The sequence below is a fragment of the Mustelus asterias genome, chromosome 27 (genome assembly GCF_964213995.1).
Source record: "Mustelus asterias chromosome 27, sMusAst1.hap1.1, whole genome shotgun sequence".
NCBI lineage: Eukaryota > Metazoa > Chordata > Chondrichthyes > Carcharhiniformes > Triakidae > Mustelus > Mustelus asterias.
In genome coordinates this window covers 34,822,706-34,836,337 of record NC_135827.1, presented here as the reverse complement: position 1 = coordinate 34,836,337, position 13,632 = coordinate 34,822,706, and the positions used below count along the sequence as shown (strand labels likewise).

At 44.0% G+C, this 13,632-nt stretch overlaps 1 protein-coding gene across 2 annotated transcripts in view; it reads right to left on the bottom strand.

Moving 5' to 3' along the window:
• The window catches only part of zw10 (zw10 kinetochore protein), a 41,650-nt gene that overhangs the window by 19,126 nt on the left and 8,892 nt on the right, over positions 1-13,632 (bottom strand). For both annotated transcript variants that reach the window (XM_078199018.1, XM_078199019.1), the window contains exons 6-10: positions 11,387-11,536; positions 9,021-9,212; positions 5,814-5,977; positions 3,408-3,590; positions 1,312-1,550 (exon numbers count right to left, since the gene is read on the bottom strand). In XM_078199018.1, the coding sequence (XP_078055144.1) occupies positions 1,312-1,550; positions 3,408-3,590; positions 5,814-5,977; positions 9,021-9,212; positions 11,387-11,536 (928 nt within the window). The remainder of the gene's footprint in view (positions 1-1,311; positions 1,551-3,407; positions 3,591-5,813; positions 5,978-9,020; positions 9,213-11,386; positions 11,537-13,632) is intronic.

Genomic DNA, 13,632 nt, shown 5'->3' with positions numbered 1-13,632 from the left:
CTACCACCTCCAACGCACTGAACATGAACATAGCCGAGATCCAGTCACATGCACTGTTATGTTTCTTATGCCATGAACTCAAGGTCAAAGAGATGAATGACTTGTAGTCTTTTACAGCATGCAAACTCATGTTTACGCAAACACTATTGCCCCCCCCCCCCCCCCCCCCCACCCCCCACCTTTACCTTTATATAGCAGGTAGCTATATAATGAAGGATTTGAAACGATGTCCAAAATAAAAATCCCATGCTGAATGTTTATCCCATAGAATCATATAATCCTTCAGTGCAGAAGGAGGTCATTTGGCCCATCGAGTCTGCACCGACCACGATCCCACCCAGGCTCTATCCCCATAACCTCATGCATTTATCCTAGCTAGTCCCCCCTGACACTGAGGGACCTTTTAGCATGGCTAATCCACCCAACCCGCACATCTTTGGACTTTGGACAGGAAACCTGGAGGAAACCCACGCAGACACGGGGAGAACATGCAAACTCCACACAGTGACCCAAGCCGGGAATCGAACCCGGGTCCCTGGCACTGTGCGGCAGCAGTGCCAACCACTGTGCCACCCAGACAGAGACACAGTTTTTCTTTTAAATTGTAGATTTTACTTTCTTGAGAACAAAACAGTTTTTTGCATGGAAGCAAGCAGATGCCCACTTCCAGTCATCATTCTCAGACATGCATCTACCATTCAGATGATTCATAATGGGGCATTACAGATGAGATGGAAGCATGCCATCCTAGCCAGGGGTGAGCATAGATCAGGGAGGGAGGGCCAACTGGATAGCTCTTTCAAAGGCCAAGCACAGGTACGACGGGCCAACTGGCATCCTTCTATGTCGTATGAGTCCTTGAATTATTTAGCGATTCCTATAAATGGTCCGCGAAGAGAGTTCCTCTGACAATTTTGTTTCCCGCAGTTAATATTCGCTAACGACTATAAAGGCAGCTTTTTACATTGCTCCACGTGGAACATTAGACATGAACAACTAGCTTTCAGATTAACGTTAAAGCTCAATACTGGGGTGGAGAAAATCAACTATATTCTACATTAAACACTGCTCAAGATAAAGATCCAAGGCTGTGCAAACAAAGAGCTCGTCTAATATTCCAGATGCTGATGAGAGCCAGTTGTGCAGTTCCAGCATTTTCTGTTTTATTTTGGATTTACCGAACTTACATTTTTATCCACACTGGTCCAGGGAATGCACAATACAGTCAGAGTATGGGAAGCAGAGAACTCTATTCATCCCGAAGAACTAACACCTCTTACTGTTAGTAACTGAATGCACAGAATTACTTGCCATTCGGGGGTGGCACTCGTGGCCTCGGAGAGTGTCTGGTAGGCTAGTTCCACCAGTTTCTGGACGGATTCGCTGATACGGCAGGTGGGTACACAGAGAGTCCGATGGCTGAGCTGCTTCCCATTCCCCAGGCTCACCATGTCACTCAGAGCAATGGTGGACATCTTTGGCGTTTTTGCTCTGCTGACCAACCCCAGACTAGGTAGCTTTGGTACGGTGACCTTCGAGTCGGGTGTAATCTCGAAAAAAAAACAGCAAGTAGACTTTTGAACTGGTGCTCACAACTCATGCTCAAGCCTTTTGCACTGAATTTAAACTAATGCTTACAAATAAAATTAAAATGCTAGCAATCAAAAATGAGATTTTTTAAACAGCATTATTCCTGCCTCCATTTCAATGCAGCTCTGCTATTTTCTTCAGGAAAAGTTTCGAATGTTAGGTTAGAGCACCCTCTAGAGTGTACCAAGGAGTTCTCTGCACAAGTGAAAATCCAAAAATCAGAGACTGCATAGCGAATTCAGACTCAGCATTGCTACCAAGGTTAGCATGTTAAATTCAGCACTGACATTTAACACTGGCCATTTAAAATAATATTTTATTATATTTTAAATAATAATTGATATTTCAGTGAAGTGTTCCACAATGTTCACTCAAATTGTCCAAAAATGGCAAACGGTGCCGATATAAAATGTGCAAAAAAAAGTATGCGAAATACTGCGGATGCTGGAATCTGAAACAAGGACAAAGGATGGCCAGAAAAACTCAGCACATCTGGCAGCATCCATAAGGAGAGAAAGCAGAGTTAACATTTCGAGTCCTTTTGGCTCTTCATCGGAATTGGAGACAGGGCTAAATATTGAAGTGTAGGTGGAAAGATTGCAACGAAGAACAAAAGGCAGAAGATCTGGTGTGAGGTGGGGGGGGGAGGAAGGAATGGGGGTTGCACTGGCGGATATACATACATGGGATGTAGGGATTTAAGACAGAGAAGAAAGGTCAGAATCTAAAGCTTCCCAGCTCAACATTGAGCTTCCAAGCGCTGCAACATGCCCAAATTGTAGAATCTCGACAGTGCAGAAGGAGGCCATTCGGCCCATCGAGCCTACGCCGATCACAATCCCACCCAGGCATCATTCCCATAATCCTACATATTTACCCTGCTAATCCCCCCTCGCACTAGGGTCAATTTAGCATGGCCAATCAACCTAACATGCACATCTTTGAACTGTGGGAGGAAACCAGAGCACCCGGAGGAAACCCACGCAGACACGGGGAGGATGTGCAAATTCCAGAGAGACAGTCACCCAAGGCCGGAATCGAACCCGGGTCCCTGGCGCTGTGAGGCAGCAGTGCTAACCACTGTGTCACCGTGCCGCCCCGTGTATTATTCAGACTTAGGCTGTGGAGAAAAGTACTTTGAATTATGAGACATTAGGCAAAGTACAGTTGTGGGAAGAATGAAATGTACTGAGTGTGTTTCACAAGTTTGACATAGAACATAGAAAGCCACAGCACAAACAGGCCCTTCGGCCCACAAGTTGCGCCGATCACATCCCCACCTCTAGGCCTATCTATAGCCCTCAATCCCATTAAATCCCATGTACTCATCCAGAAGTCTCTTAAAAGACCCCAACGAGTTTGCCTCCACCACCACCGACGTCAGCCGATTCCACTCACCCACCACCCTCTGAGTGAAAAACTTACCCCTGACATCCCCCCTGTACCTACCCCCCAGCACCTTAAACCTGTGTCCTCTCGTAGCAACCATTTCAGCCCTTGGAAATAGCCTCTGAGAGTCCACCCTATCCAGACATGTAATGGTGCTTTCTCTCCAATAGCAAACTGTTATCAAAATTAAATAAACTTAGTGACCATGTGGAAGAAAACATGTTGCTTGCTTAACAGATCTAAGCAATGTTATAAGTCATAGGCCAATATTTCTTGCGATCAAGATATTAGTTGCATCCCGTTGACAATATTCCAACACTATTATAATTACATTAAAAACAAAATTGCAGAGGACTCAAGATATGGTCAGCCCTGCCCCCAATTAACCTCCCTTCCAAATCAGTATGACTGCTTAGGGCTTAATTCACCTTGACAGTATTGTGGATCTCGGATGTCATCAGGTTTCTGGCAGTGACTATCACATCTTGACACTTCTTACTGGCAAAGTGAACATTTACATTCCTTGCATATTTTAACAAGTCTGTGGATTGGTCCCGCAAAAACTGCATCTCTTTAAGCTTCTTCTCGAACTTATCTGTTTCTTTTATCACCTGGAAGGGGAAAGGGGGCAGAAAAACGCACACATACAAATCAATGCCAGAAAAAGCAATAAACCATGATGTGTGAACTCAATAACAATATTCTGCTCTCATTTATGTCCCTCAAAACTCAATTACAGAGCCCTCTCGGGTATCTACAACTAGTGAAGCTGCAACATGTTCATACAACAAAAAACAAAGAAAAGGATGTACAGCAAAGCCCATAGGATCAGATGTTTGTACAAACTAATCCACCATGCATCAGCCCGGCTGGTTCCACAGTTAAGTTTGTCTGGAAATGAAAGCATTAGATTTGGCTTTTCCCCAAAAGCACATCTTAGCTTCCTTTAGTAGCTTTATGCAGTCACAGGAACGGGGGGGGGGGGGGGGGGGGGGGCTCCTGCTCATTGGAAAATCAACTCAATTCATTTGGGAAAGAATCAGCGCGCTCAACAGTACAGGATGTGGAGTTGCCGGCGTTGGACTGGGGTAGCCACAATAAGTAGTCTCATAACACCAGGTTAAAATCCAACAGGTTTATTTGGTAGCACGAGCTTTTGGAGCACTGCTCCTTCATCAGGTGAGTGCCTGAGGCACTCACCTGATGAAGGAGCAGCGCTCCGAAAGCTCGTGCTACCAAATAAACTTGTTGGACTTTAACCTGGTGTTGTGAGACTACTCAACAGTACAGGGCAGAGATGGAAGTCTTCTCCTGTGAGGAAAGAGGGTGAATATAAGATCACCATGCCCACTTTCCTGCCAAATCTTTTATCTACAATGTTGGGAGAGACGTATTGATTCCATCCAGAGACACAGGGAAGCACCTTTATCAATAATTCGCTTTGGTCTGACGCTTTTTAAAAATCCATTCATGGGACATGGACGCCGCTGTCTGGCCAGCATTTATTGCCCGTCCCTAGTTGCCCTTGAGAAGGTGGTGGTGAGCTGCCTTCTTGAATCGCTGCAGACCATGTTCTGTGGGTTGACCCACAATGCCGTTAGGGAGGGAATTCCAGGATTTTGACCCAGCGACTGCGAAGGGATGGCGATATATTTCCAAGTCAGGATGGTGAGTGGCTTGGAGGGAAACTTGCAGGTGATGGTGTTCTCATGTATCTGCTGCCCTTGTCTTTCTAGATGGAAGTGGTCATGGGTTTGGAAGGTTTTGTCCAAGGATCTTTGGTGAATTGCTGCAATGTATCTTGTAGACTGTCCTTCTAGATGGAAATGATTGTAGGTTTAGTGCATCTTGGAGATACTACACACTGCTGCCACTGAGTGTCAGTGGTGGAGCGAGTGGATGTTTGTGGATGTGGTGCCAATCAAGCGGGCTGCTTTGTACAGGATGGTGTCGAGCTTCTTGAGTGTTGTTGGAGCTGCACCCATCCAGGCAGTGGAGAGTATTCCATCACACCCTTGACTTGTGCCTTGTAGATGGTGGATAGGCTTTGGGGAGTCAGGAGGTGAGTTACTCGCCGCAGTATTCCTCGCCTCTGACCTGCTCTTGTAGCCACTATATTTCTGTGGCGAGTCCAGTGAGTTTCTGGTCAATGGTAACCCCAAAGATGTTGACAGTGGTGGGGATTCAGTGATGGTGATGCCATTGAATGTCAAGGTGTGGTGGTCAAATTGTCTCTTATTACATCATGAATTGTAAGAAGCATTTGCACGTTTGGTATTGGCTCAGAGCATTAGTATATGCTGGATTGATTATTTCCACTTTTAATGATTTTTATAGTTAGCAACTCAATCCATGAGCACGTATCTTAGTAAATAGCCCACTGTCAGTTTGTAAGCAAACTTTCTTCCAAATATACAAGATGATGACAAGGAAGACACAGGTGCTTGCTCTAGTAATTCACTTAGGGACCAGAGTCTGCAATTACAGTGCGAGGTTAACAAAGCAAAATCGATTGGAAATTCTTGTGTTGACATTTTTCAATAATAGCTGAGCAGTGGGCCAAACCTCGAAACAGGAGGCAGCAGCGCTGACCACTGTGCCACCCCGAGTGAACATCTTATGAAACACTATAGATAATACACGCACAAAAATATATATTTTTCAAGGGACACATTAGCTCTCCCAAAATCCATCAACTTATTATAAATCAGAAATCCTTATAACACAAGGGCTGCAAAATAGTTAAGCAACAAGTTCCACAAAGCAGGACCAAGAGTGGCTGCTGGTCAATTTCTCCCCAGCCATTGGTAAAGTTCATTTTGGGTTTTTCTTACCTCTTCGTACTGATCCAACTGGCTGCTGTTTGCTGGTATAGAATATACTAAACAGTCCTTGATAATAATTTCTGATAAATCCTCCCAGATCATATCTCCCACCATCTCCGCTAAGATTACATCCTGCTTCACATTACAAATCTCGGAATCCCATTGAGACACGTCTAATACAAATATGGAAGGAAAGACACAGTCAATATTTTACACATCCAATTGCAAGTGTTATATTTGAAATGATGCTATTGGACTAATTTCACAGGAAAACAGCTTCGGCATTGCAGTGCTGGAGGAAGAGGATGCCCCAGAGAGTTCAAGGACAGAATCTATTTGATTTAGAGCTATGGGACAAAAGGGGTGAAATTACAGGATGGAGGGGAACAAATCCATAGAATCCCTGCAGGGCAGAAGGAGGCCATTTGGCCCATCGAGTCTGCACCAACCCTCCGAAAGAGCACTCTACCTAGGCCCATAACCCTGCCCTATCGACTCTTCTACAGAACCGATGGGTAGAAATGTGGTCAATTATATAGTCCAGTGGTTCCCAAATGTTTTTCACTGGGCCGCACTTTTGGAATAAAAATTTGCTTGCGCCACACCAAATTTTTTACTTGATAAGAAATACATTCAAAAACAAAAAAAACAAATCCTAGCAGTGCTTGATTCATAACATAGAACACAACTACTTTATAATATCATGGGACATCCAGAAAGTATAAAACAATGCTTGTTTAAACCATGTTTAAATGTTTCTTTGATTGTCCTTGAATCTTCCCGCCACACTTGCCATCCTCTCTCGCCGCACCAATGTGGCACGGCGCACCCTTTGGGAACCACTGATATAGTCGAAGAGGGGGTGGAGGAAGTGGTCCTGAAAGTGTGGGACAGAGCTAAGGAGAGGTTGACAAAGATGTTGTATATATAACAAATTGGTTGTTAATGGTCGCATTAAGGACTGAAGTGTTAATAGTGACATCAAAGTCAGATAGCAGAATGTGTTAATAAGACAACAAAGCTCAGTGAAAGCAAAACTGAGAAACAGGTGACAGATGGCCCTGTGGGGGCGGGATGGGATTGTATTGGGGCAAACCAAGGAAACCGAAAAACAAAAAAGAGAGTAATTTCAAGCCCTCTTTAGTTCTGAGGAAGAGTCATACGGACTCGAGGCATTAGCTCTGTTTCTCTCCCCACAGATGCCGTCGGACCTGCTGAAATTTTCCAGCATTTTCCGTTTTTGTTTCAGATTCCAGCATCTGTAGTATTTTCCTTTTATTAGATTCAGAATAAAGCTCCATTTACCCTGCCTCACCCAAACACTCCAGGGCAGACGTGTTGCAAAGAAGGAAAGGCTTATGTTTGTGCAGCACTTTTCATAGCCTAAGGACATCCCATTGCTATGATGTTGGTGGAGACCAGTAATGGTGTTTATTTTGGAAATTGGATAACACAGGTTTTTACTAAAAGAATGAAGGAAGCTGTAAGGCACATGATCAAAATCAAAGAACATGAATAATAATAACCTCGCTCTAAAATGAATATTTCCATTAAAGGTATCTAAAGTTCAATGAACATGGTTATTTATACTCCAAACCAAACTCCTTAGCAACTTCCTTTCTACACCCACTTGACCTCCCCCCAAGAACACAGGTTAAATAATTATCAAGAACTTGGAAGATTAACCACTTGGTCTGTGCATTGTTTTGAAGATTTTCATAAGGGCTGAGATTTGTTGCACCTTCTGCTTACTCCTAGAAAGGTTGTCTCTTTAAATTTCCATCCAATGTTCCACAGTTAGAATCATAGAATCCCTACAGTGCAGAAGGAGCCCATCGAGTCTGCACTGACCACAATCCCATCCAGGCCCTATTCCTGTGACCCCACATATTTACCCTAGCTAATCCCCCGACACTAGGGTCAATTTAACATGGCCAATCCATCTAACCTGCGCATCTTTGGACAATGGGAGAAAACCAGAGCACCCAGAGGAAATTCACGCAGATACGGGGAGAATGTGCAAACTCCGCACAGTGACCCGAGGCCAAAATTGAACCTGGGTCCCTGGCGCTGTGAGGCAGCAGTGCTAACCACTGTGCCATCCGTTGTAGGCTTACAGTTCAGCACAGGTCTTGCTAGAATTTTAAACGTAGCCACCTCTGGCCAGAACGCTGCTGGTTCTAATGTCCTTCAACTGTGGAGTCTTACATCTAAGAACTGGGGCGGCACGGTAGCACAGTGGTTAGCACTGCTGCTTCACAGCTCCAGGGTCCCAGGTTCGATTCCCTGCTCGGGTCACTGTCTGTGTGGAGTTTTCACATTCTCCTCGTGTCTGCGTGGGTTTCCTCCGGGTGCTCCGGTTTCCTCCCACAGTCCAAAGATGTGCGGGTTAGGTTGATTGGCCAGGTTAAAAAATGCCCCTTAGAGTCCTGGGATGCGTAGATTAGAGGGATTAGCGGGTAAATATGTGGGGGTAGGGCCTGGGTGGGATTGTGGTCAGTGCAGACTCGATGGGCCGAATGGCCTCCTTCTGCACTGTAGGGTTTCTATGATTTCTATGAACTCTCTCTCTCCTTCTCTTCTCAGCTTGGCTATCTCAGAAGTTCAATTCACGGGCAGTTGAGTCCTGCAGTTATCAAGACTTTTAAACTCATTTGGACATCACACAAAATTTCAACTGGATTCTGCATGAAAGATATGGTTCCTGCAGTCAGTGTGTTCTTTGTTCTATCCCCGTAACCCTGCACATTTACCATGGCTAATCCCCCAACCTACACATCTTTGGACATTAAGGACAACTTACCATGGCCAATTCACCTAACCTGCACATCTTTGGGCAGTCACCCAAGATAAGAGGGTACAAATTTAAAGTGGTTGGCAAAAGAAACAAATACAATGAGAGAACAAAACATTTTAACACAGCGAGTGGCTTGGGTGTGGAACGCACGGCCTGGAAATTTGGCAGACTCAGGTTCCATTGAAGCACTCAAGGGAATTAGATGATTATTTGTGCAGGGGTACAGGGAAAAGGCAGGAGAATGATACAAGTCTTAACGCTTATTTGGAGAGTCAGTGCAGATATGATGGGCCGAATTGCTTCCTTCTGCACTGTAACAATTCTGTGATCTCCTTAATAAGGCAACAAACAAAAATTCCTTATGTTATGTAAACAAAATTCCCATTGCAGAGCGGACAAAGTAAAGAATGTATACATACAAAGAAGATGTTGGTGTAGGAACTCCAATACAGTGATCACCTTCTGGTAAACCTCTGTTGGCGAGGCATGATCAGATTGCCTTTCAGTTGCACTGAACCGTAATACTGCATCTTGCGTCTGAAGTTCAATCTCAACATCAAGGGAAGGATCAACAACCAGAGGTTTCAAAATGTATTTCATCAGGATCTGACCTACACAATTCAAAGACATGAATTCACACTAAGTTATGAAAGATCCAGGGCAAAACCATGAATGATTTTCTACCGCCATGCAACCGTAAAGTGCATCATTTGTCCCAAACGTGCACTCAAAGACATGACCTCAACCACTGCCCACAATGGAACAACTCTCTCCCTTCCCCACTGCAGGAAATGAAATTTGCCAGTTAACTGGCTGATTTTCAAAATAAATAAAAGTAATAATTAATAATAAACGTTTTTATGGACATGTTAAAACTGCATGAATTTCTCCACTTCAATCTGAAACCACGATAGAGTGAAACTTTGCAAGTGAAAAAAAACACTACCAAAGCAGTTTAGCATCACTGTCAGCTATCATGCTTTAAGGCATTGGGAGTAAGATTTTGGAAAACATTTGCTCAGGTTTGTTGGACTGTGGGATGCAATTTGCTTACACGGGAGCCACACTTTTATCAGCAGAGGTCAAATTTATTTTTAAAAAGGCAGACCTTGAAGGTCCAGAAAGCCAGATCTGTATCAGTCAGTGTCCAGAGGAACTGATAAGTGCAACTAATAACTTGCCAACAAACACACACTCAGGCTTCACATCTGGAAAGCTGCCAACTTAGTCGACCTGAAGTGAGTTCAGCCAAAGGACATCAGGGTGGTAAGGACCCACCCCCAACAGAGCACATACTCATGGAACTAAAGACAGCAGCTTTAGAATTTCAGTACTGCAAACAATGGAGATGGTGAGAGAGAACCTAGTCAATCACTGAAGTCTACAATCAATGTGGAACTGCCCATTTGTGGATTAGCTGTAGATATAAACTCCTTCTAACTCCACATTGGTGTGCATTCCATCATTTGACCAACAGTGCATTGAATGCATTGTATTGGAAAACAGTAAAAAAATTTTAATGATTAACTGAAGCTCGAGTGTTCATTATTTTTTGTAATTCTCCAGTCAGACATCTCAAACCTGCTAGCACTAAGGAAGTCCTACAGTTTTGATTCAGAAACTATGGATATAAAAGCTTCGATCTGCAGAGAGAAATTATTTTGTGATTGGGCAAGCTAATATTTGAGGTACATTTCACTGCTCTTGTAGATCTACTGTTGGAAGACTGGTTCTCAGACTTTGATGCTACGTAGAAAAGGACTGGTATAGGCTTGCCATATGGAACGTAGACAAGTTTTACTGTTAGAACTATAAAAATTTAACGGTTTTTTCCCCCCAAAACTCAAAAGGCAAATACAGAATAGAATCACAGACTCCCAAGGTGTAGAGGAGGCCATTCACCCATCGAGTCTGCACCGACTTGATGGGTGAATGGCCTCCTCTACACCTTGGGTGGCATGGTAGCACAGTGGTTAGCACTGCTGCATCACAGCTCCAGGGACCTGGATTCGAATCCCGGCTCAGGTCACTGTCTGCGTGGAGTTTGCACATTCTCCCTGTGTCTGCGTGGGTTTCCTCCGAGTGCTCCAGTTTCCTCCCATAGTCCAAAGATGTGCGGGCTAGGTTGATTGGCCATTCTAAAAATTGCCCCTTAGTGTCCCAGGATGCATAGGTTAGAGGAATTAGTGGGTAAATATGTAGGGATATGGGGATAGGGCCTGGATGGGATTGTAGTTGGTGCAGACTCGATGGGCCGAATGGCCTCTTTTTGCACTGTAGGATTCTATGACTCTCTCTGACAGTCCCAGGCCCTTTCCTACCCATCCCTGTAACCCCACACATTTACCATAGCTAATCCATCTAACCTATACATCTTAGGACACTAAGGGGCAATTTAGCATGGCCAATTCGCCGAACCTGCACATCTTTGGAGTGTGGGAGGAAACTGGAGCACCCGGAGGAAACCCACGCAGACACAGGGAGAACGTGCAAACTCCACACAGACAGTCACCCAAGGCTGGAATTGAATCCAGGTTCTTTCTGTAAGGTGCTAATCACTGTGCCACCATGCATCAAACATCAAACGCTGTTTCCTAGCAATCCATGCCACCGTATAGCCATATACCAGTAATGTGCTTTATCTTCTAGGACTTCATCCAACTCAAGGTAATGATTGCTCAACTATATTTGTGATCTACTGTGCCCAAAATTTACAACACTCAACATGTCCTGGCCACAACGGAAAATATTAACCTGGAATATTCTATTAGTTAAAATTGCTTACTGAAGAATTTCAGCTTCCTGTTCAATTCACCAAGAATAGCAAAGCCTTGAAGTATCGACATAAGCAGAAGCTCAAGATCACTCTTCTTCTTTGACGTCATGTTGCACAAGCGCAGTTCAGTCTTCAACGTCCACCCCAATAAATCTTCAGCTGGGGAGAAAACAGCAACAAGTGGTCAGCTCCACCCTTACGTCAACAGTTTTAATCATCGCATCAAAAACTTGTCTGTGCAGGAGTAGAAAAATACTGAACAATGGTGCACAAGTTTCTTTTGCATCAGGATGCTGGAGAAAAGTTAGTTAGGATCTAAAACTAACCCATAATGATGTAAGAGTTACCTATGCATGGAAAGAAAATAAAAGACAAGGTTAAAAATAAAGTTATTCAAATTCTGATAAAAACACAACAGAAAATGTTGATGTTGTCTACATGGACTTTAGCAAGGCCTTTGGCAAGGTACCGCATGGTAGGTTGCTGCATAAAGTTAAATCTCACGGGATTCAGGGTGGGGTATCTAAATGGATACAAAATTGGCTTCTTGACAGAAGCCAGAGGGTGGTTGTAGAGGGTTGTCTTTCAAACTGGAGGCCTGTGACCAGCGGTGTGCCTCAGGGATCAGTGCTGGGTCCACTGTTATTTGTCATTTATATTAATGATTTGGATGAAAATATAGGGTGCATGGTTCGTAAGTTTGCAGATGACACCAAGATTGGTGGCATAGTGGACAGTGAAGGAAGTTATCTCCAATTGCAACGGGATCTTGATCAATTGGGCCAGTGGGCTGACAAATGGCAGATGGAGTTTAATTTAGACAAATGCGAGGTAATGCATTTTGGTAGATTGAACCAGGGCAGGACTTACTCAGTTAATGGTAGGGTGTTGGGGAGAGTTACAGAACAAAGAGATCTAGGAGTACATGTTCATAGCTCCTTCAAAGTGGAGTCACAGGTGGACAGAGTGGTGAAGAAGGCATTCGGCATGCTTTGGTTTCATCGGTCAGAACATTGAATACAGGAGTTGGGACGTCTTGTTGAAGTTGTACAAGACATTGGTGAGGCCACACTTGGCATACTGTGTGCAATTCTGGTGACCCTATTATAGAAAGGATATTATTAAACTAGAAAGAGTGCAGCAAAGATTTACTAGGATGCTACCGGGACTTGATGGATTAAGTTATAAGGAGAGGCTGAATAGACTGGGACTTTTTTCTCTGGAGTGTAGTAGGCTGAGGGGTGACCTTAGAGAGGTCTATAAAATAATGAGGGGCATAGACAAGGTAGATAGTCAATATCTTTTCCCAAAGGTAGGGGAGTTAAAGCTAGAGGGCATAGGTTTACGGTGAGAGGGGAGAGATACAAAAGTGTCCAGAGGGGCAATTGTTTCACACAGAGGGTGGTGAATGTCTGGAACAAGCTGCCAGAGGTAGTAGTAGAGGCGGGTACAATTTTATCTTTTAAAAAGCATTTAGATAGTTACATGGGTACAACGGGTATGGAGGGATATAGGCCAAATGCGGGCAATTGGGATTAGCTTAGGGGTTTAAAAAAAAAAGGTGGCGTGGACAAGTTGGGCCGAAGGGCCTGTTTCCATGCTGTAAACCTCTATGACTCTAAAAGCCAGGATTAAGTGGCCGGGGGTGGGGGAATAAATAAAAAACATAATACCCGATATACTGTTTTAATTATAGGTATTTGCATTTATATTGCATCTCTCAAGGTGTTGCTCATTAGCTGATTATGCTGTTTTACAATAGACTTGCCAATAAAGTGAGAGAGGATATATTATCAAATTGGGATTAGCATATTTTACATTGTATTGAGAGATTGACTCACATACAAAGCAAATGAGGAATTACGGCCAATTTATCGGACCAAGGTGCACATGTGTAATGCAGTCCCTCTTTCAAGTTTATTTATTAGTCACAAGTAGGCTTACATTAACACTGCAATGAAGTTACTGTGAAAAACCCCTAGTCGCCACATTCCGGCGCCTGTTCGGGTTACACTGAGGGAGAATTTAGCATGGCCAATTCACCTAACCTGCACATCTTTGGACTGTGGATGGAAACCGGAGCACCCGGAGAAAACACACGCAGACACGGGGAGAAGGTGCAAACTCCACACAGACAGTGACCCAAGACAGGAACCGAACCCCAGGTCCCTGGCGCTGTGAGGCAGCAGTGCTAACCACTGTGCCATCCCAGTCCTTATTGTTACATTCCTATCATAAACTCTTACTTCATTTAT